The sequence below is a fragment of the Lepidothrix coronata genome, unplaced genomic scaffold (assembly GCF_001604755.1).
Source record: "Lepidothrix coronata isolate B3197 unplaced genomic scaffold, Lepidothrix_coronata-1.0 Scaffold247, whole genome shotgun sequence".
NCBI lineage: Eukaryota > Metazoa > Chordata > Aves > Passeriformes > Pipridae > Lepidothrix > Lepidothrix coronata.
Window position 1 is genome coordinate 1,001,724 of NW_016690427.1, and position 24,997 is coordinate 1,026,720.

The following is a 24,997-nucleotide window of genomic DNA, read 5'->3' on the forward strand; positions in this document are numbered from 1 at the left end:
AAAGTTTCACAATTTATGAGCAAATCAGTCAGAATGTTGTAGAAAGGCAGATTGTAAAAACAACTTGTGTTGTTGAAAGCTTCATAATAAATATTGAAATCTCGGAAATGTAATTTAGTAATAGTTTATTTTAGTCAGGAAGACATGGCACTTAGTGCCATGGTCTAGTAACCACAGTGGTAGTGGATCAAGGGTTGGACTTGATGATCTTAGAGGTCCCTTCCAACCTGGCTGATTCTATGATTATATGATTCTAAGTATGAAAGGCTTAGTCCTGAGGTAATAAGGTTCAAAAAGTTAGTGAATTAGAATTGTAATGCCCTATGGCATCCCAGCTCTCTGTTGAAAATATAGTATTGGTTTAGGCTTTATTCATACCCCTCTTTCCTCATAGCTTACTGGCACTCTTCTCTAAATGGCAGTAACTTGTTCAGTCTTGGGCAGCCTGAATCCCATCAAGCAAAGAGGAAGGACAAATCATTAGAAATCTTTTCTTTGTACCATCATGGAGAGGTTTAGGCCTGATTATACTTTGCTATCTTTCCTCTGCTCAGTTTTCCCCTACACTTTGGGAAATGTTCCAGTCTGTCTTTCTGCGCCTGCTCATAGGTGGGTACAATTTGTTCCTTTTGCATAACTGATTCTGTGGAATGCTCCTTGACCTCTGATGGTTTGCTTTACCCATAAAGATGAGCTCATATCAGTTTATTTTTCAAGGGATTATGAAGTCCAGCTGCATTTGAAGTTGTTTGCTGTATCAGGTTCCTATACTGATGACTGATGTATGTATTGACATAGTAAATGCCAGTCCTCTTGGCGTGGTCAAGTTTCTTGTTCTTGGTCAAATTAATTCTTTGCCTAACTCTGTTTCTGAAAAATCTCTAGAGTGAATGTATCATAACATGTCCTGTTCACAAGGAACTCTTTTAATAGCTTAATTTCTGCCAAAATTACTTATTCTGGCTTTAATTGTTATTTGTGCTAGTATATCTCTGCTAAGACCAAGTGTGCTTCATTAGAGTAAGTAGAAATAGATCTAAGTAATTTCTTCTTCCTGTAGCCAAAGTGCAATGACAAAGTAGAAAAAAGAGAAAAGAATCAATCATAACTAAACCCCCAAACTATCAATATATTATCAGGAAGATTTTCCCATGTGTTGAGATTATTAAATAGCAGCACAAAATCAGAATTAACTGCAGGACTCTGAAAGGTCACAAAGTGACACATCTACAGCACAATATTATGCCAGAAGGGTGAACTGCTCAGAAAAATAAAATGGACGTTCTTTAAATTTTCAGAAAATTAATTTTTCTAGACAACTCATTATTCATTTTTCAAGACTGTGTTACAAGGTTTCATGGAAGAAAATTTAACTGCTAAAGGAGAGCAGTATGAAGAATATTTAATTCTTTTTATGAAATAGAAACTTGATGCATGTCCTGATTTTTTTTTTTTTTAATAATCGCAGATTTTTTAAATTTTTGCTCTGTCAGAAGTATATCTCACTGAGCTTTTTGGTGTGGGTTTTTTTTTCCTGTTTGTTTTCTTGATTTGGGTTTTTTCCTTTTTCTTTTTTTCCCCATGAACATCTAAAAGTAGGAGCTCAGTACTACTATCTTGTGCATTACCAGAAACTTTTATTCTCTTTACTTACATCTGTGACAGTATAATCCCAATAATAGCCTTAGCAGTAGTTCATGTCTGTAGCATTCTCAATTATTGACTCTTTGCTCAAGAACAAGTAAATTAAAAAACGTATTGCGGAAACCACTGAGCAGGGGATCTCACAAGCCATTCCTATAGGGACTCTAAAAACATATTTACAGGGCAAAGCTATATGTGGGATATGGAAAATCCATACTTGTTAATTTAATGGGAAATAGGCATTTGTATCCTTTGGGAAAATTGCAGAATTCTAGCTTATGGGTTTGTTTATGTATCCTCTCAATCTTTTTGTGTTGTTTTGCTGAATATTGTATGGCATGCCATACAATTGCTGAGAGAGCATTCTATTTCTGTACTTGTTAAATTCATGCCAAAATATACAGCCTACTGTGCAGTCAAACCAAAAGGGATTTGACAATTTGAAATTCCTTTTGCTGATATGCTACCCCATCAGTACAGTCTTTGCCAAAAGGAAATCCCAAAAAAGTCAAAAATATCTGACAGTTGTATTACCTAAAACATTTGCCATCCTGAGAAATCTAATTTTACCTGACATGCCTTGCCATGGGTGAGTGTATTTGCATTCTTAAATGGCAGGTGATATGTGGTAGTGTACAGGTACCAGAGAGAAGAATGTTTTCGCAAAGTTTAGAAGAATACTTAGTTTCAGATTCTCTTCCCACTTCTCAGTACACTCCCATGTTGCTTTGTCCACCCTAATGACAAGCTGCTGTTCGTTATCAGAGACCTTGTGATAGAGGTTATGAGTTCTGCTTTGAATAGACCTCAGAAAGATACAATTTGTCATGATTGTGTATCTAGAAACAAGCAGGTGAACCGCAGCATTGCTTGGAAAAACTGTAGAGTTCAGAATTTGGGTCAGTCATAAAATCTGGCAGGGCAGGAGGAGGGAGCTGCAACCTAGATGGGATATCTTAAGACCAGTCTATGCAAATACAAGGTGATTAGGAACCTTATCTTCTCAGATCCCACCTTTTGTATTCGTGTGATCAAATTGGCTGTGCAAGGGCAACAAGGCGCAAGTACTGATGCAGTGTTAACAGGAGACCAAATTCGGGAGTTAATACTCCAGTTGCTGGAGTCTTCTATTACTGACAACAAAAGCTTTTAAAATACAATACAGCTTGTTTCTCTTTCCTTCATAAGTGACTGAGATCGAAAAGAAAGTCATAATAAAGGAATCAAAGTTGTTTCACTGTAAAAATGGAATCAGATAAACACATGTTGATTTCAAAATTTTTATAAAATGCATTTGCCTTCTTTTAATTAAATAAGTTAGTTCACATCTTGTGCTGTTAAAAAGAACATACGCTGAAAACTCTTATCCTCAGATATGAATTCATGGAGAAGATTTTTGACACTGCTTTCCTATAATACATACCTTCAATAGTCAGGATGTACAGATAGCTCCCTCTCAGTCTGCTCTGAGCTTGCCTTTCAGTGCCGGAATTTCCATTTCTCATTTCCTTCTTTTATCATCACATCCCAGAATGAATGGTGAGAAGCTGACTGCACAAAAAAGGTCAGGAATTTATTATTAATACTAAAAGCACTTTCTTTATGTTTGCAAGTTTAATAATGCAGAGGAATAGATCTTGAATATTGTTACATATGTAGCAGCTCAGAATTCCTGGGGTACTGGTTCATTAAGGAAAGGACAACATGGCTATTCTTCAGGTGATAGACAAATCCACTTACTTTGTTACAGTCTGTAATCTTATCTTTTCAGTAAACTACAGCACATCTTTATGGTTATAGAAACAGCAAGACACAATATTGAGTTGTGTCAGTCAGAGATGTGAGGAGGAACTGAGGCCCTACCATTCCATATATGCCTTTTCCTTTAAGATGTGTTGTAGATCGTTAGAATTGTATATAATTAGAATACACAAATAATAAACCATACAAGTGTGAATCTGTAATATTAGAAAACACTGCTTTGCTGGGCATAAGAGTCTAAAAAGATGACTTGTAAACAAATGTATTGCAAACTCAGAGCACACAAACTGGACTCCTTTCAGATAGAACTGAAGTGCAAGATTTGCTCCTGGACACTCCATGTCTTCCAACTACAGTTGGGCTTTTTGGTCCCAGGACTAGTCTAGAATGTGTCTGTAGTAAAACCACTGTAGATATCTGGTCTACAGGACCATTTGAACAGATCCACTCCTACCTCACATATTATTGCAGTCAAAGCTGCCTCCTATCCACACTGGCACTAGAGCTGCTCCTGCAGCAGGTGAATCCCCTTCTCACAGGATTCTCCCAGTCTATACAGTTTCTCACTAACTGTCTCCCTCAGGCTGTACCCCAAGAGTTTTTCCACTCTGATCATGTCCAGTTGCTCTCAGGATGAAGTGCTCCCCTTTCCCAGGCAAACAGGCAGCTGCTCTTCATCCAGTCACAGGACTATTCAGTATGCCTCTCCTAGAGACTGCATAGAAACTTATAATGTACACTGGTGTTCTTCAGAGACACTGGGCATTGCACCTGACAATGAGATAACTGAAACAATTCGGTGTCTGTACACCTTGTGGTTTCTGAGAAACCTAAAAACTTAAAGAAAGAAAATAGTTCTACTGCTGGTTAGACATGTGGTTTCCTGTCAGGTGAAAGGTGAACTCACAGACTTCAGGGTTTACTGCCCTGGAAGCACTGGTAGTGGATGAAGTTTATAAGCATGGTCAGCAGATACTGCAGTGTTGAGAGGGGAAGTCTGATTTTGCATGCACCTGTTTCCAGGCATGGCGAGAATGGGAATAATGAAACACTCTTGGCAAAAACATTATGGGATGAAGAGGCTGTTGGGATCTGTACAGCTGTCTTCCAAAATATGGTATTACTACTACTATAGCTTGGCAATACCCTGGAGCAGAGCAGTGGGAAGCAATGAGTAACACCTCTGCCTATAAAGAAAGGAACTGGAAAATAATCAGCCTGAAAGGTTGACTACAACCTTCCATAAAATAACATTATATCAGAGAAACTTATTGGGCAACCTGGGTATTTCACTATATCTGAGGAAATGAGTGAGCAGCTGAGAAGAGCACATCTGAAGAAACAGAGGAGCACATAGCTGGATCCTCTAACACAAGGGATCAAACTGTAGGGCTTAAGTCATATGCCTCTTCTGTGAAGTTCAGCTCTGATGCTGGTGTGAAGTGACTGATCAAAAGTGGAACTGGTATAGGGACTTCAATTTGGATCAATAGCAAGGAAATAAAGTCAGGAGACTCCACTGGGTCTTTTTGACTCACTTGCATCCTCATCCTCAATGACTCTCTGTGTTAGATGCTGTAATAACATTCTCATTATCTTGTTTACTGAAACAAATGGAATCATTGATGAAGATACACTTTTCCTTTCTAATTTAGTGTTTGAAATTTCAGAATTAAAATGCTTTAAAGCCAAAGGTAGAGGACAGGCAGTGGCATGGCTCTATAAAACACATGCTGACAATGGCAAAGTGCTGAACTGTTAAAACTGTCACAGATATCGAGGGTTTTTCACATTAAAGTGCTGTCACATGAAGGGTAATTTCCTGCTTTTCAAATTACTAGTCAGATACTGTCTCCTTTATCAGTGGATGTGTCAGTATGGAGAGGTTGAACAACTCTTTCTCTGTAAATGCTAACTATATGCAACTATGTTCAAAACTGATCCTGAAAACTACCTGATCTATAGACATTTCATGCTCCTCATTGTCTGGCTGCCAGTACCCCTGAAGAATATCAGTCAACATTATAAGAACCGTAGCAAGTTTTGCTGAAAATGGAACCAGGATAGAAAAACATACTGAGGTTTCTCATAACTATATAGTGTAAAATACGATAAATGCTTCCCTTTATATTTATACACAAGTATTTTGATAGAAGTTGGCAAGGCATGTTCTTAGCCAGGAGCATTGAGGGTAACTGAAAAATAGGCACAACTGGTATAGAGTACATTAGCAGGTACAGGTTTGTGAAAGTAGTTATTTTCACCTTCTGCCTTGTATCCATAATCACTAGTACATACATCTGAAGTCTGTAAGCTATGTATCTGTGCTTCTTCAAATAGAGGTTGTTTCCCCAGTTTAAAGGGTATTTTTACTTGCATCATGTAGACTCTGACTAGAATATGAAGTGGAACTTCATAACATTTCCTTGAGTCCTGTCACTCATTACAAGAGTGAAGAGATCAGTATCTGCCCCTCTGCTTCCCCTCATAAAGGTGTTAAAGACTGCAATGAGGTACCCTGTCAGTCTCCTCTAGGCTGAACCTGCGACTCTGTTTATTCTCTGAAATCTTTATTATTTTCATTAAGTGAAATAACGAAGACTCAAGAATCTCTCATAAGGAAGCATATTAAGGCATGTCACTGGAGACTATTGATGGCTATTTTTGTAGTATATCTGTTTAAATCCCCACATCACTTAATCCCTGCAAGTCTTTTCCTCATTGTTGATCTGCAGGTTTTGGATTACTTAACATTTATTTCATATAAATCATGCAAAAACATCTCAGAATAATATGCTGAAGGCCAAGCCAGAGCAACACTTTATAAGGCATTTCATAGCAGTTTCAACATGTGTCTCAGAAAACATCTGTGAGCACACGGAGTGCTTTCCGCTGATCATCATAGTACGTGAGTCAACCCTGCAATGCCTAGGGAGAGGAGTTACTTCTTAAAATGTGTGTGAAACTTAAATGGATTTGAGAGAAACTGTTCTCTAAAAATGGAATTATTTCTCTGTCACTGTGAAGATCATTTAACTACTATCTTTTAGGAAAAAAAAACCCACAGAAAATTCAAACTGATGTTTAAACATTAACAAAATGTCTTCAGATATTTTATTATGTTACCTGCCTAGGAAAATATTTCTTCTTATTTAAAAAGGAAGGAATGAAGAGATGCCTGAATTTGCCTAAAACTGAGGGTTTCATTTAAACAAACTGAAACCAAATAATGTTTAGTTCTGTAATAAAAACTTTAGGTTTAGGCAACCAAAACTGAAATGTTACTGACTTGAATTTTCTGCTTTTAATTGCAGGCAAACCATTGGTTAAACTTTTTAATTTACAAGTGGCTTTCCCCCTCCCCCACCCTGGTGCATTATATGTATGGCACTCAAATAGGTTAATTTTTTAAAAAGGCACAAATAACCTATGCCCTTAAGGTGCCTACAAATTAGACGCTTGATTCAGTCATTAGTGTGGGGTCAGCTGCACAATTCAGACCTCTGTGAGTACATCCTCAAAATATGTGAAGAATTTGGAACTGGAATTTAGGTTTGGGTCCCTTTCAAATTCACCATTTTTCAGAAAAGAGAGGAAGGAGTCATGTACTTCAGGCTGAAAAGAGTCCTTCAGAAGTTAACATTAGTCTTTTTCCAATTATTTCCTCAATTAATTTTAGACCAGACTGTTTCAAAGTCTTTTGAGTTTCTTTATGGTTTCTGGTAAAAGCACAATGTATCCGAAGTGTGATATCATCGGTGACATGCTGAGAATAATGCAGTGAGCACAGGGTTAAGAGAGGCTCCTTTCTGCTGTGTTAAGAACTGTTCCCAGTAGAAACCATGGGAATCTGATATGATTACCAGGGTGCTTTCTGCAGAACTGTGTAATTATTGTTAACAGATTTTGCAGTAAAGAATACATGTGGCAAGTCCCAGAAGAAGACAGACTAGGCAAAGGGCTGAAACTTTGACTAGTAATTGTTACCAGCTCCTTCCTACCATTGCCTCCCACACCAACCACTAAAAGCTAAACTTCTTTGTGGGATCTCAGGGCAGCAATTCCAAGAAATATTTTTTATTATTTTTTTTCAGAAACTACCTGATATATTTTTGTAAATTTTAACAACTACTATTTCAACCAGCCATGTGTTCAAGCTGTTGTTAATTCTTTCAGAACGATCTTCCTGTGAAAGTGGCTCATGAATGTTGCTGGTTAAAAAAATAGTAAGAATTAGACTATTTATAGCTCTAGTGACTAAGCATATAGACTGTAATAGTCATACAGGAGAGGAATCTCATGATATGAGACCATCTGGTAGTCTGTGAAGGAGGCCAAAGGCAGTTTTCAGTGCACATCTGTAGGCCATCAGGTCATGCATATTCCTTCCAGAAAGAAGAGCTGCTTTTACAATAATTGCATGCAGCTTCTTTTCAGAAATGAACATTTTGTTATTAGACTGTTATCCACATAGGATGTTTTGTCTATCTGACAGCCTGGGGTTTAAGGATGGGACTTCTTCGAAAAAAGGTTTAGAACTGAGTGAATTTGCGTATGCTCTTAAAATAGAACACAAAGCAATGTTAGAGGTTTATTCCTTGCATAATGTCTTTAAAGTCAATAGATGTTGCAGGTCTTGAATTGTGTCTGTTACAGATAACCTATAAGAGATTAATAGAGTCTAAAAAATTGATGATTTTGGTTTCATAACACCAAAGGAGGACATGGAATGTGAGTTTTTCATTCCTTTCCCTTTATCTGACTAGATTTTTATTGCTTTAGCCTTTTTGTTTTAGCTGGATCTGCTATATCTTATTTTGAAAGGCCAAGTGGAACAAATTAAGTAAGAAATAGTGTTTCTTCCAATTGTGAATGAAAACCTTTAAAAAAATTACAGTAGGAATGGTCATCAATTTTCTATCAAATAAATTTTCACTAGTAAACTGTGATTTGTTTGAATGAGTTATATTTCATTTATTTATTTTTTTAAAGGGCTTCTGTTATCATGCAGTACCTTGTTAGAGTGGCTTGGCTGCTTCCGTTCTAACTCATTCAGCCTGCTTCTATGGAGCCCTGGCTTTCAGGACTTCTCATCTGGGGAATATCTGTAACATAATCCATTTCAGGGTTGAAGATTGCTAAACTGCAAAGAATGGTCTTAATGGTTTTAGTTCCCAAGCATGAACTTCCTCCTCAGGTGTGCTTCTAAGGATGTCCTGGTCCCTGGGACTCAACTTCTCAGTTGGTCATGTCTTTCATAGGGGTGAAAGACCACAGGTAACCCTGCACTCTAGTTTGCTCTGTTGTAATAGCAGCATGCACTTCCCAGTATTTCTTCTGGGCATTTGGGTTTTCTTTGGTTCTTTTAGTTGTCCAATAGAAATGGCAGAAACATCCATCAAGTGGCAGTGCTTAGCCCTCTCAAAATTAGGAGGAAAAGAAGTTTTTTCCCACTTAATTTCTTTTTTCTTATTTTTGAATTCTAGGTAGCAAAATTCCTGCATTTTTGTATTGTGAAACAGATTAGAACAACAAGCTGAAATTTGTATTTTAACATGGGTATAATTCTGTGTCTTGAAGGGAGCGTTTGCTTTGAACTTCTTCCTTTGATAGGTTGAAAAGGGCCTTCACTTTATGTAATACGTTTTGCAGCTCTATTAGATAGACAGTGATCTTAGATGAAGTTAAAATCACCTGTATGTGTATTTCTGTAACATAGATCTTTTATACAAACCTGCATTTCTTTCCTTCTTATCACATGAAATGGTGGAGAAGAGTTTCTGACCAGCAGTCATCATCTAGCAGTTTGCAAGCAGTATGCTGAACAAAAGTGCACAACCCTTAACAAAAGTATGCCAAGGTTTCATACCAATGCTGTTTCTGGCCTGTGAGCACTATTCCAAGCAAAACAGTGTCAGAGAACCCAGTTCTATTATGTATTCATTGGAACAAGGAATAAGTTCTCATTGTAGCACTGAACTCTGCAGCCTATTCAAAACCTTTTACTAATAAATTAAAAGGCAATAGAATACTAAGAAATACCAGAAATTAACTTTTACCTGTAGCAAAGCAATTATATGTCTCTCTTGAAAGAGTTATGTACAAGTTTTTTCAGAGAGTTTATACTGACTGCATTACACACACATGCTAAAGTAGTAATTAATTGTGTCAGCCACTGAGTAGTAACCAAAATCCCCCAGGTGTAATAACACCATTCAGAAGCTCTCATCTACAGAGTAAAATCTAGAATACTATACATTGGCTTTGTATCTATATGAATCTATACAGATATTCCCTATACTGTAGTGGACTTTCTGTTTCCTGTTGCAAGTAAATCAGCTAATGGTTTCATGTTCATTGAAACTATCTCAAAAGTTTCCTTTGTTGCTAGATGGAACAGGAGATTCCAGCGAAAATCTTACCTAACCTAAAAACGGCTTATCTTAATTCTTGATGAAAGGCAGTTTAATTCTTCAGGATTTTCCTCATACCTCGTGTTTTGTCTATTCATGCCTGACTCAACGTTTAGCTGAACTGACATGGAGACTCCCGGGCAGTTTGCGCATTCTGCAAGAGCTCTGCTTTGCCCACAAACTGGTTGTTAGAGACCATCAAGGTGTATCACCTACCTGCAAATCAATTTCTCTAAACAGGAGGCTCTGAACCTCTCAGGGCCCAGAACGTGCAGCGAGGTGCTCTGAATTCTGGGCCCCGTGCTGTTTGCCTGTGTTGTATCAGGTGTGGCTAAATAAATATCGTCCCTTCCTGGACTCCTCTCGTGTTTCATTAGTCCAAGACATTGAGTAAACATTAGATTTGGATGCTTCACTTACTACCAAAGAACAAACTTCGATCATATTCCCGGAAGAACTCCAGTGTTTTGCTGGGCTGCCTTCCACATAGTCATTCAAATGGTGAAAAGCCCAAAGAACATATTGTTTCTTTTTGGGTGCTTTCTATTCCCTCTCCTGCCACTGTGTTGGGGATTATCATCCCCAGGAAACCTTAGAATAAAGGAAGCTGATCAACCATCTGCTGAACAGTGTGTACAAAACACAAGGTTCTCTGACCCTGGACAAAATCTGTCTTGATATTGGAGAATTTTGGACAGTCACAGAGGGTTTGTGGGAGCGGTCTGCTTCCCAAGTATTTCCCCAGAGCTTTGATACTACACTGCACTCCAAGGGGCTTTCTTTCCTCCCTCAGGTTGCTTTGGGCTACAGACATCTCCCTGCTGTCTCAGCACTGTTTTCGGCAGGATATTGGCTGATGATCAACAAGTGAGTGTCAGAAGGACAGTATTTTTCCATTAAATGTTCCAAGACTCTTTCAGGAGCCAGGCCCATGCAGCCATGCAGCCAAAACTTAGGTCTATATTACTAGGTACCACAGTTGCTTAGTAACATCTTACTTGTGAACATCTTACTTGTCTTCCTGTGCATAGGCTAGAAATGTATATCATCACAGAGGCAGCCCAAATATGTACATGGACATGACAAACAGCATTATCTGGTGGATCTTCCCTAGGTTCTGAATACAGACTGAGGTGCCACACAAATGGGCACCCTCTGTTCTTGTTACCTCCTGAACACAAGGCAAAATAAGAAAAGACCTCTCTGTTCATCCATGTGCCTCTTGAAACTAAGTCTTCATGTTATCTGACAACATGTAGAATAATGTAAGCCAAACTGTGCCAAAAAGGGTTCAACATTTGGGTTTAACCCTTACAAGATGCATTACTCTCCCCACTCTCAGCTCATAGCCCATTACCATTTTCAAGTAACTTTTCATCAGTTTGCCTTTTGTAGCTGAAATACAAACCATTAGTGGGACCAAATTCTATCTCAAAGATACATCAAGGTTGTTTCAGTTTGCTTTGCTCCGTGTCACCTTTGCAATATGCCCAAGTTTTCAGTCTCCATGTACATACAGAACTGTGAACTATTAAGCTACTGCTCAAGGCTGGTTTTCCGGGTTGTTTTCTGCCTGATTCACCAACACTAAGTTTTCTTACTTGGATCAGTGTTATCTGGATAGGCTGCATAGACATCTATCTATGGTGGCTTTACCACCCTGCACCTCATACTCACTGTGTAGCATTTCCCAGTGAGACAATAATCCATCTGGGTGGCTCTTGCCTCCCTTTGCAAGTTACTGAATCTCAAAAGTTTTTGCAGTGACTTCTGAGGTGACTTTACTCCATTTTAAGAGGACTTCCATATTTCCTGTAGCATCTCCCAGTGCCACAGTAGGGACTTCAGCCCTCATGGGTTCACATGCAGAAATTGCTTTACGTTCTCCCTTAAATTGCTGCTTTTCTAACTGCAATGTTAGGAAAGGCATTGCTATAATTGCTAAAAGCACTGCTTTTTGTGTATTTTCTGTTGGATTTGCTGCTTGTTATTAGTGGAGTTTAATAATTATTCATAGGATTTGTTATTAATTGTTGCAGTTGTTGCTCCAGAAGAATATACTATAGAGTTGGTTTTGCTGCTCCTTCCCCTTTTACCGCATCTTCTGGATCCACGTTTTCCCACAGTTGTCTGTGTTGTTCATGTTTTCCATCACATACAGGTAACCCAGCCCAAGCAATGTTTGTCACAGCTCCAACAGAAAACTTTTCTGCCCCTATTACTAATCAAATCGGAAAGAATGAAATGTTTTAGTCCACTGCATGAAAAAAGGAATAATCTTAAGCACCTATGCCCTCCAGCCAATCTGGGGTCTAATATGGAGGGAACAAGCCTCAGTGTCTGTCCCCGTACCCACCACCCCTTGCACTGCTCCTGCTACAGGTGACGGTGACTGTCCCTGAGGGCTGGGACCTTAGCCAGCACTTGTCAGTGTCTGTGTTGCTCCTGTCTCCATCAGGCCTCTCCACTTTATTGCATTTGGAGACATCCCCTATGCCCTGCTGAATTCTCACAGTAATGACACCCTGGTTACTTAACTTCTCATGTGCAAAGGAAATATTTTGAAATCTCAGCTGTTGATCCATTTAATAGAGAACATCACTGTATAAACTTCTGCTCATTAAAAACAGACCTCCCATGTATACAATAGAGGCAAATAAGCAATAAAAGGTATCTAGTAATAAAAAAAAAGATGATACCTTGCTTAAGTCACATGGCTAACTTCAGTCTACTATAACAGATCAAAAAATCAAAAAGGAGTTTCTTCTTTTCTAAAACAGAGTTGTCTTTGAGCACAGACTTTTAATTAAACAACTTTTGAGGATAAAAATGGATTTTCAGTCAGAACAAAACTTGTTTTACTTATGTAATTATCAATCTTATTAATATTTACAGATATACACACGATTTAATATATAAATATCCAAACTATTCTTTCAAACACAGAGAGGCCCTAGTAAGTTTGCATTTAGTTTAATTGGTTTCATTAATTCAGTCATTACTTGTGTCAGTGTGTCTCACATTAATTTTAAATGAGTGTAGGTAAGTACATGTTTAGAGCAGTACACCAAATACACAGATTCACACAGACCTATTGAACGCAGTTGGCGTTTCTTGTTTCCAACAGCTAGTTTTCATTTTTCCCAGGACATTGTACCTCCTCCTTGCAGAGTGGTTTGGCCATGGTTTCTAATTGTGTGAGTCAGATGTTCTTCCTTTTCCATAGCCTCCCACTTTTGTATCAATCTTTTCCAGATTCATGGAGCAGAGAAATGTAAAGCATTTGAGAATCAAGCAATGCGATGAAAGATCCTAAATTTAAAAAATAATAGTCTTTTAATCTCTGCAAACAAACTGGCTGGTCTGTGAACTGAAAATGTATAACTACCAAAAAACAAAAACCAGATATTTTTTGATACAAAGGGATTTTCTTACTGTAGAATATGAATTTTAATTTAAGAACTTCCCAGTCATCTTCTTGGCACAGATTTTAAGCCAAAGATGAGACATTTAATAATTTTTTCTATTCCAGTTAAAAAAAGAAAAAGTAAATCTAATTACTTCCTTGTATCAAATAGTCAGACTTATGAATAGTCAGACTTGGACACCAGTGAGGCCACCTGAATATGTTTCTTTTCCCACACTGGTGAAAGGAAAATCTTAATTACGAACAAATTATTACGGCAGAATGTGTTTCCCCTAATCTTGGCCATTAATATGTGCAGTAAGTGTCTGGTTAAAAGAAAGCTGAACAAAGCAATTTGATCCCTTCTTTTGCCAGCTCTTTAGGGCCAGCACTTCAGCCTGTTAGTTTCTTAGAAATCCAGCTTCACTGAGTTTTCCTAACTACTGTTGGTTTGACCATAATTGTGAGTAGGTAGATCCAGTCAATACCAGGAATGTGCTGATTTATTGCAGCTTTATTGCAAACAGAAAGCAGATAAGTAATGAGGAGACAGTGCACTAGTAGAAACTATTTTGAAAAATGAGGGGTTAGGCATCCAGTGATTTTTTTTTTCAATTTCTTAAAATATGCTATCCAAATACAGACTTGGAAATATGTAGGTGAACTGATAAACTCTACTGCTGAAAAAAATGGTCTGGCTTCTGACCTATTATGCTTGTGTCTGTTCTAATGAGGAAGTCATAAAGCTCTTCATTCAGAAACTGAAAAAGCAACAGCCAGCAGTGGAGAGCACAACACTGCCTCAGGGGACCAAGCCCCACCAACAGGCTAATGAGAGTCATCTGTCTCAAATTAAATAAATATGCTGGAAATGGATGAAGACAGATGTTTTTTAAAGTCAAAGATACGGATGAAATCTTTCCAAACTCGATGGAACTTTGCTCTCAATGTGTGATTCCTGTGTACCCAGAACTCTGCCAGAGACCTCCCACTCCAGCAGTCTGTTCCAAGACCCTACAGGAAGACAGAATTTCTGGTTCTTCCAGAGTATTTGGAAATAACAAATTTCAAAACAAAATCTATTGGAAATATTGCAATTTATACAGAAAGATCTCTTCTTTATTTATTTGCAAACAGGTATGAAACAACCTCTAACCCTCTTTTCTTATGCAGCCTACCTTTATTCTGCCAATGGATGCCAATGGAAATACGAGTCCCAAGGCCAGGTGAGCTGTGAGCCTGATGTGCTCTAGATACCTGCTCTAGATGTGCTCTAGATAGGCTTGGTAACATCCATTTCTGGTAAGGCACTTCTATCGAACCATTAAGTCGTGGAACAGAATAGCAACCTGGCTGGCATCTGATAATGCTGCAAAGTGTGACTGGCTGTGCAGTGGCAGACCTGGGCTGAGCAGGCACAGCTATGTCTGTGTCTCTTACCCACACTACCAATAGTCCTGCGTGACAGGGTAGAAGGCACACAAGTCCCTTTCCAGTGCTAGCATGCTCACCTCGAGCCCACGTGTGAGCACAGATTCGTGTTCAGAGAGTCTGGATACACAGTTTAATTATAAAGACACACATTTAAACCACTATATAAGCAGAGCTGTCAAAGTGTAGTCTGAACATGTGGATAAATGTTTATACTTAACAGATGCCACTTCAGGAGAAGTCAACATAATTCCCACCAACAAACACTATGCAAAAAGCCCATGAAAACAGATTCATGACTTCAAAGTCAACAAGACTAAGTTTTCTCAGAGCAAATCTCTGAGCTGAGAGTTCTCTAAATCTATGACATCTTCATTGGCAAAAATGTGCTGGATGATTCTGAATGTCACAATACTGCAGAAAGACAGACATCCTGTAAGCAGTCAGGCTCCAAAATGTCTAGCACGTAGATAGCCTGAAACACCACCTGAAAGAATGCTCAAAAATTAACAAAGAGAATGAACCCCATGCATTCCTTATGGTTTGCATCACCAGGCAAACAGGCACACATCTTACACTATCATTACTAAACTGCATAGCTTAAAAATTATTTAGTAGCTTAGAAAACGAGTCCATGAAAAATTACAATTTTAATTATAAGAGGCCATGACTGTGCAAAATATGTGTCCATATTTGTAGTGTTGTTGGCCAAACTGAGTGCATGGTAGTTGCATTTAGTATTCTCTATCTTATTGCTTGCATGTTCTGGGCACAATATTATTTGCTAAACACAAATATTCTTCCTGTGTTAAATTTAAAACTGCTTGTGTATGCAATCCAAGCCAGATTTTAATCAAGTTCCCAAAGCTGAAAATCTTGATCACAATATTATTGAAGTTGTACTATCTCATACCATATTTACATACGCTACAAAAAGGATCAAACAGCCTCCTAATCCAGAAACTTAAGACTTCTGTCCAGCATCAAAACCAAAGGCATTGAAATTCCTTGAGAAATACTGTGCTTATGTTATTTCTATCAAAAGTACAAGCAAATAGTCAGAAACGCTTTGGGGAGTATAATCACTTTTCACAAAGTAACCATCATGATTTTGAAACCTTGGTAGGTTCACAGAGTTTAAAGACACAGTTAAATACATACTCTTCATTTAAAACCAACCCCAAGTTTTAACTTTTTAGCTGTCTCTGCCTCTGAACCCAAACTAATTACTTTCAAGTAGCTCAGCACTGTAGTGGTTACTGATCATATTCCATAAAGTGTTTCTTTGCTGTGGTAATGTATAATAGGAAACAATGAGATGTAAGGGTATTTAGTATTCTTTCCCTACTACTAAACCACTATAAAGGAGAATGTGTTTATATTTGTTCTTATATTTTGAGGTATGTTGGAGAAAGCAAACCAAAGTACTGATACTAACAACAATATCTTTTTTTCATCTGAAAAACACCACAAAAGGAAAGTAGAGGTCTAGGTGGTACTGTCTTTCATTCTCAGAAAAGAATGGGGCCATGGGGAATTAAGTGCCTTGGTCAAAGCCACCTGTAAACTTTATCTGTCAGTTCTGCTGAACTGAGCTATGGTGCATCTATTTATATTTATAAACACATATATATTTATATTTGCTGTAAGGATAGGGCATATCTTTTCAATGTTAGCTCTGCTCAAATGTAGTTGTGAGAACCATGATTTTTTCTGAAAGTTTTGTAAAACAAACGTTCCATGGAGTGATAATAATATTTAATTGACTGTAGTGACACATCAAAGCAAGTGGTGCAAAGTAATGTGCATAATAAGCAAAACTCCTGGGTCAGTGGAGAAAGGCCTTTGGCAAAGGGATTGAAATCAACAAATATATGTTGATGCAGAGATTAGACAAAGTTTCTCTCATGTAAGAGACAAGGCCTAAAGGTTATATGACTTCAAAAGGTACTTTATTAAAATAGAAAAGTGTGTTCTCTTATTGTCACAGCTTTACTTGCTGTTTTATATTTTAATACTGTATATTTCACTGCATTTTCTGATAAATGATAGAAAATTAAGTTCATATTTTTATAAACTCACCTCCAATGTATTTAGATGTTATATACTAGATAGTATATTATCATAGTTTCCACATCTCAGTGTGTTTCTGGATACCTTTAGTCATGGATCTGTTTAACCAGCAAAAGAAACAAGACATGGGGGATCACCTGATTGTACAAATTCTTATTGTTACACTAAGATCTGTTTCTGAGGTAAACAAACTTTCATTTCTCCATTCTAGTGTCCTAAAATAACTGCTGTACTTGTGTCAATGTTCGTTCACAAACCTGTGTGAATAGATTTTTAAAACCACCAACTTTCACTTTATTTTTCTTTATCAACTTTTATAGGAATTTAGGGTTCACAATGAATGCAGAATTAAGATATGGTAAGCTTTTAGTGAAGTAGATAGAGAGCAGCTCCTCCCTTTTGATTTCATAGTTTTTTTCTCTATTAATTTTTCTATGACACAAAATTAACTATTTTGGTATTTATTTCTATCTTGTTACCAGTAGGCATTAAACTCTAAAATGTGTCTCTAATGCAGCTTGGTTGTATCATTTTTATACATAATATATTCTATTTATATTGTAGGACATGTGAGCTGTAACATTCAGAACTGCTGTATTTTGTCTCACAGTATGTATATGTATTAGCAGTAGGTATATGTATACGTGTGCTTGTCACATACATACACATATGCGTAAATATATATGCACCACACAGGGGGAAAAAAGCTCATTTTCAAATTATACCTCTTCTTTCTAAAGGCAGCTTACTGCTCATTGCTAAGGAATGTAACAGTCCTATTCATAGCAATTTCTGACACAGCATTTAGTGTAACCATACAGAGACATAACAAGCAAAAGAACTGGAAAATATTTGTATAGTTATTAAGCGCTAATAACGCTGATAAAGAGCATGACTGCCACAGACATTATGCAACATGGAGTAGTAAGTTCTGTTTCTAAAGGATGTGGTTTGAAAGAATAGCAAATAGTTTGCAAGAGTTAGAGTAGAATTTTTTTTAAGGGGTAGCATTACTCAGCAAGTTTTACATGTAAGAGTCAATTTGCTTCATTTCTTCCAGGTTTTCAGATGCCAAATTTTAGCTGGCCACAGGGAGTATATCATTCATGTTTTTTAAATTGGGAAAAGGACACATTTAGGAGAAAGAAAAGCGTAATAAAAATAACAACAATGACAACGCCACGAACTATTTAACTTCTGAAGTTTAAAATAATTTAGAAATGTGATTCATCCCATGTCAGAGGAGATACTAAAGGTAACTCTTCAGCTAAGTAGATGGAGGGAGGGGGGGAAGAAAAGGATGACAAACTGTTCAATCAACTTTGCCACAAAGAAAAATAATATCATCAGGCTGCAGTCTCCCACCTTGCACAGCGGTGCTCTGAAGAGAGTTTTTTGCCTCTCAGGCATGTTGCTGCCACTTGACACAAATCACTCTAGACAGCAACCCATTTTTTGCCAAGTGTTTCCAGGGCGGATCATGGGACAGAGCATGTTGCCACTTGCTCTATGTGATTTCTTTCTTTTTCCTTCCTCATTATGGTTGTCTGGGCACAGAACCAAGGTCTGGGCATTTCAACACTCCATAGCTCCTGTGCTGTTCCCTGTTCTCACAGCACCCTGGTCACCACACCTGTGCCTGCCCTGTCCCAGGTCGGCAGCATCTGCGGGGCCTGGCAGCCGTCCCCTGGGACCCAGGGGCTCAGCAGGCACCCATGCTACAGAAGCTCTGCTGGAGACTGTCTTCTCTGTAGCCATGCCAGGGACTCACTGTATTTCTGGCCCATCCTTAACCTGGTACATTGGTGGCCCTCTTCAGCCCCAAGCCTCACACCTCTGTGTCTGCCCTACATCTGAAGTGGTGCCATGAGCTGCACCTTCTCATAATGCTGAAGGTTCATTCTCATGTTCCTCCCTTGCCCCAGGTCTCGCTCCTTCGTGCCTGCCTTGCCAGTTGTCTTCTCACCACACCTGGTTCCAATCATCCTTCCAGCCTCTAAGCTTTACTCCACCATGTTTACTCTGCTTCCAAAAGAGCAGGAGGGCACAGCTCCTCAATGCTGCCCTGCCTGTCCTACCACCTCTCAGCCCAGGTCCCTGAAGCTCTTTGCTGCCCCCCTGGCACCACACCTCCTCCCAGTATTCCAGACTCTGTGCCTCCTGTCTCCCTTTCCACTTTGAGCTCAGTCCCACTGTCCTGTGTCATGACTGCTTGGTGGCACATATAAAATTGACTACAGACACTGCCCAAACCTCACTAATTTGTGGTTTATGCTCTTTGGATGAACACTGCGTTTCTGCTTTACTAGGTGTAGTAATCTATTTGTTCTGCCTTGTAGGCATGAAATGAAATATAGGACAAGACTTCAGGCATCAGATGGTTGCTGGGATGACAGGTCTCTGCACTGACCTGTTGTCCTCACTCTCTACCTTCTCTAGCTGACTTGACATGATTCAGTGCTTTCTATTATACTTTTTATGGCCTGACCTTCTCAGCCTTAAACTGAGTCCACTGAGTACTGTGGTTATCATTATTCATAAACTACAAAGAAATGCCTCTCTCTGAATTTCTTCTTGTCATTATAGCATTAAGTAAATTTTACATATTTATACCTGATTTTCTTTCCTTTTTTTTTCCTGTTTGATTATTAAGTGAAAGTGTGAAACGTGAACTCCTTTCTAGTTTCAGATCTGACATCATAATGAGAGAGTTCTCATATACTGTCTAAGCATTATTTTTTAATATCAGAAGAAAACAAACCACATTTTATTTCTGGTGATAGGGTCTCTGACATATACTAGAAAAACAAACACCTTCTCATCTTGCTTTGACATGTCCCTATGTTACTTTAAATTACTACTGAGGATTGTCAAATCAACTACTAGGGTTTGAAAGGCAGTTCCAGTGGTGTCTGGATACTTCTTAATAAATACCTACTGTTAGAATCTTAAAACTCAAATGCAAATCCAAATTTCCTTCAAACTCTGAGACTCATTTGGCAGAGAGGAATTTCAGTTAAGTTTCAGACTACACAGAGAGTGTAGTCTGAATAATATAGTTTTATTTTACAGAAATATAGATGGGCCAAAAATCTCAATTTTTCTTATTTCATTAGTGCATTGAGAACATTTTTGTATTAACAGAAGCATTTAATGAATGTTTAACTCCTAAAATACTTTGACCACAGACTTATTAAAACAATGTAGATCCATGTCAACTCACTTAGTAATGCAAAAAAGAGAATGGACGACACCATCATTAAAACGTATATTTTTATCACAAGTGAAATACTGACATCTTCATAGAGTTCTGAAAAAAAATAAGAACCAGAATGCCAAAATGCTGCACTTCATCATCATCAGAAAAAAGCCCCTCACATTGAAATATTAATGATTCTAAAACATTTAATATCTATTTCCTTACATTTCAAATTGGTTCAGAATGAAACAGTATTCCCTTCAGTGTCTTCAGGGAGATGGAGTTTGAGGAATTTCATGTCCCTGTTCTTTGCATAGTCTAGTAAAACATTTCTAGTAAAAAAGTTATTAAAATGTATCACACAAGAATGTCAAAGGGGCTCATCATTTACAAGTTTCACCAGTTGCATCCTGCAGAAAACAGCACTGGCTCAGGTGCCTGAGCTCAATTTGGCATTGCATATTCCACAGCATCTACAGTGAACTGAGTGCCAGCAGGACTGACTTATAAACATGTCTTGTTACTTTGGAAATACATTTTTGTCTTTACAGGATAAATACAATTTCTCAGAAGGCAGCATTACTTACATATGGTTCCTCAAGTCTCGCTTCCCACAGTGTGTTCAGATAGCAATGCCCTGCAAATGGAAAAGCAGATCATGGTTATGATCACCCTTAGTGTATGTCTGAAAAGAGGCTGCATCTTAAGTTCGTTATTTCATCTTCTCCACAGCACCACCTCCTCCATCTGAGACATTTATGTCTGTTTAAGCTAGTCAAGTCAACAACTCAGTATTGTCATGACTTCTTCAGGGCTCCATACATAACATGAGATAAACATTTTGTATTTACTGCTAATCATCATTCATCAAGTTGTTATTCTTGGCAGTTATGCCAAGTCCATCTTTCCAGAGGAATAAACACTTGCATTAAATTGAACAAGGCTGGACCCTGTACAGTATAAATGAAGGAGAGTTAATGGCATGGCTTGTTTCCACTTTTATGGTTTTACTTTGTTTTGTTTTAATTTTAAGCCATGACCAGGGAAGGCTGTTTGGAGTAGCTGTTTCCTAAAGAATACACTTTCAAGATGGTTGTTAAGTAAATATTTTGTAATGTGAAGATACTGCATAGCTCCTTCCTACGTTATTTCCAGATTTTCAGCTCCATTCACTTCAGGCATTTTTACACTGTTTCCTAAATCAGTCAGCAACTAATTGACAGAAGGATTAAGATGTTAACTGACAATTCTGGAAGTGGAATAGCACTGTAGCAGTAAATAGTAGAATGGGAAAGAAAAAGATTACTAGGCTAATTCTACGGACAATGAATAATCCACAGGATAATGACAGATCAACATTTTGACTATCAAACACATATCCAGCAAAAGTGCCGAAACCTTGATCAGAACACCTCAGTCAAAATTGGTCCAGACTCAACTGTTCATGTTTGGCATTCCCTTAAAGCCTTAGAGCAGAACAATTAGCACAGCAGATTCATTTTATACAGTTTATGAAATGTATGTTCAGTTAGAATATCCACGTTCACTAGATTTTGGACCAGATGCTATATTTTCAAAGCACTATGGCTTGGAGGAGCTGGAGCATGAGGAATCTTTCTGTTCTGTTCCAGAGAGGCAAAGTCAGGTCCTGGAATATATTCTGGGGCCCCTTCTCTGCCTCATAAGGACCTTTGCAGCAGGGAAAACATTTGTCTTAATGCTGTGCCCCATCATTGCATGGATGAACATACTATTTAGTCTAGATTGGTGTTTGCTGCCTTTTCTGGTAAGGTGGCTGCTTGACTGCGTTGAGGAAAAGCCATTATGTAAACCACCACTGTTTGGTATTTCGAGGGAAGATAAGTAAGTTTTAATTGTTTGGGTAAGCACAGTGTTATTATTTTACAGTACCACAGCTTAGCTGTTCTACACATACTAATGAAAAGTACAGAGGATATAGATATAATGTGACTTTGAGCCTGTAGGAGCCTGTAGGCAGTCTGTGTTTGCCAGGAAGCACTGACAGCTCTGCTGACTGCATGCACTGCTGTGCATACGTGCAGTGGACAGAGGAATAGTCTTCTATGTAGTCATTTTGCTTACTGCCTTCTGATGTCCTGCTGCCCTGCAGTGGTGCCTCTCAGTAATAGGCTGATTCCTGCCAGCCTAGAGTTCAACTGGAAGTATAGGCATACACACAAAAGGTTTATTTTTAATAGACTTTACTGAGTATATTTGTCCACTTCATCTCTTATTACAACAACAATTTTAATTCTTGTAAAAAATCCAGTCTGGCAGTTCCAGAGACATTTTCTGTCTGTCCAATAGGCTGTAATTACAGAGCTATCCCAATTTAGACCACCTGAACTGTGCAAGCCCCCTTTGATGGGGCTGTGAATCCGAGTAAGGCAGTTTCTATCATTCATTACTCCTTTATCTGCTTTTCCTTTGTTTTCTCTTTTTCAACTTTGGTGCAACATGCTAAAAAAAAACATGAAGTAAACCACAGGAGTACATTAGAGACAAAAAAAGAATGCGTTGCATATTCTATTTTCTGTCCTCGTTATATTGCGTCCTTTCAGAAGAATGAAATGAAGTAATGAGTCTGCCCATCTCTCATTGTGCCTGGCACACTCATTTCTATGAATCAAAGCATAGACAAAGAGTTTTGCATTGTCTGCTCATCTGTCCATTGTCTGCTCATAAATCCACCCCTCCTTACTGCCCTTGGGGCTGTTCACATTCATACTGAAAGTTCACAATTTCCTTGTCAGTTTAGAGAATTATACATGGTGAACGTGGCCACGTAGCCAAGTGATTACCAGCTGGTTCATTATGTTTGCTTTCAGGAATGCCCTGAAACTAAAAATATCTGGTCACCTGTATCCTCACAGTACTATTACTTTCAGGTTGAATGTGTGGTCCCAGCATACTGGTAAACAGGCCTATATATCCCTGGAAAAGATACTGGCAAGTTGGTAGCCTGAGTCCAAATAGATCAGGCATCAATGGTTAGGTTTAATATAGTTTTAACTGTCAGTTATTCAACTATACTTTTAAACTATTAATATAGTTGTATTTAACAGGCTCTGATATAATTTTGTCATCACTGTTTAAACATGGACAATTCAGGCAATTATATCCTCAGTGTTGCTAACTATATACAGTATACTGACAATTATATGCTAATTTGTGCTGCTACCAATATACCAGTTACATTTAAAAAAGCACGGGACAAGTAAGCTGAGATTATAAATTAATCAATTTTTTGCATCCATTTTGCATGCAAGAACACTTGAGCATTTCAGTTTACCAGTATGGAATTTCTATTATGAAACTGTCCATCTAGTATTTGTTTCACAAAAGTTTTCAGACTCTTATCATCAGTAAATAACAGCCACAGCTGAACAGACAAGTCGGGTTTAGACCCGGTCATCAACAAAGAGGAAAAAAAAAGTTTAAAAAATATGTATTTATTGAAAAATAGTACATTAAAAAAAATCAGTCGCTACCATTTCATGAACAGAATACAAGGCTGAATCAGTCACAAAAATCATTACTCAATCAGTTTTGTTACAGGAGGAAAATGTATACACAGTAACTACTGTAACAGAGGGTATCTCCCCAGCTGTTATTATGTGGTCTGTACCCTGAGAACATCAAAGGTTGAATGGCACTGGTAATGAACAGTATGGCCAACTCAAAGTCCCTCAGTTAACATGCACAAACCATAGAAAATGGGGGCAGTCTGAGAAAGGTGTTTCCATCCCTGGAGAGGTTCAGGCATGAGGTGTGACAGCTAGAGAATTAATTTGTTGAGCCATTGGGAAAGACAGCAAATATTAGCAAACAGTGCGTGTTCTTCCCCACGTTTCCTTCCCCTTACCACGATGAGCAATGACAGATGAGAATTATATTAAATACCTGCTTTCAGTTTTGTCCCCAAACCTTACTGTTCTATTGTTTAATATTTTATAATCTTTCTGAATTGTCTTAATAGACAATGTCTTCCTTTCTTAATGGACAGACAGGATTTAATCCATTTCTATATTTTGCCATTGAAATAATGACTGGGAGTGAGACTCATGAGATTTCTGAATTCATTGTCTATAATATTCATTCTTACTTATAAGTAAGAACAAAGAAAAAAACCCAAGAGACTGTGTGAGAAACTTTGCTGTCCACACTACTAATGTCTGTTTTCTCCCTGACGACCTAATCACTTAATATCACTATCCTGAGGCACATCTCTCCCCTCTCTCTTTCTCCTTAGTTCTTCTGTTGCAGAAACTTGTGACCTTTGAACTTTTTTGCTTGTGACCTTTGAACTTTTGAGACATCAGTGTTTTTGTTTTTCCTGTCCCACCAAATTTTCAGTTTATACCTAGCACTCATTGCCTCATAATATATATGAATGGAATCTAAAGAAGAATGGACAACTGAGACTGGACACAGAGAAAAACAAGGAGATTGCAAAAGGTAAATAGGATATTAAGAAGCGACTTAAGAGGAAAGCAAATGGAAAGGAGATGCCATTTTCAATGTTTTTGGGAAAGATAATCTATCATGACTCCCTAGTCATGGAATGCCAAATACTGTGATAAATAAGTTGCTAGTATGCTAAAGCCTCAATTAAATAGTTTATCTCATGACACCAATGTATAGTCAAGTGTCAAACCCTGCAGTAAAACATTTTGAAAGAACAGCATTTGTGGTTCTTCGTAGAGAGAGGATAGATATAAATGTATATAATTCCTTTAAAGTGTTATGCATTAATGCTGGTTATCAGTTGTTACCAGAGCAATTGAGCTCGGACTCAGAAGCTCCGAGTCCTTGCACCGAAGGAAAGCAGGACCCAGAGGCAGCTGCCCCGGCCACCACCCGCCCGCCCACTCGCAGGACCCCCACACCTCCACACCACCCCCCAACTTCAGCTGCTCTCACCGCGGCGTCTTCCCGCGTCGGCGCTGCCGTCCCTCCGGCGCGACGCCTCTTCCGTTCTCTTCTCCGCCGGCTTCTGCCAGGGCGGGAGGAGGCGGGTGGGCCCGAGAAACACCAGCTCCTCCGTAC

General features: G+C 38.4%; 1 protein-coding gene across 5 annotated transcripts in view; it reads right to left on the bottom strand.

Annotated features, from left to right (window-relative positions):
• F3 (coagulation factor III, tissue factor) overlaps nt 1-24,991 on the bottom strand; it is a 52,659-nt gene extending 27,668 nt beyond the window's left edge. Inside the window, exons 1-5 of one of the 5 annotated variants that reach the window (XM_017835068.1) lie at nt 24,872-24,991; nt 20,515-20,564; nt 16,738-16,826; nt 8,420-8,510; nt 3,068-3,195 (exon numbers count right to left, since the gene is read on the bottom strand). In XM_017835068.1, the coding sequence (XP_017690557.1) occupies nt 3,068-3,149 (82 nt within the window). In that variant the 5' untranslated portion in view covers nt 3,150-3,195; nt 8,420-8,510; nt 16,738-16,826; nt 20,515-20,564; nt 24,872-24,991. The remainder of the gene's footprint in view (nt 1-3,067; nt 3,196-8,419; nt 8,511-16,737; nt 16,827-20,514; nt 20,565-24,871) is intronic. The other 4 variants (XM_017835070.1, XM_017835069.1, XM_017835067.1 and 1 more) reach the window with 4 other exon arrangements.
• Between the last annotated feature and the right edge of the window lie 6 nt (nt 24,992-24,997).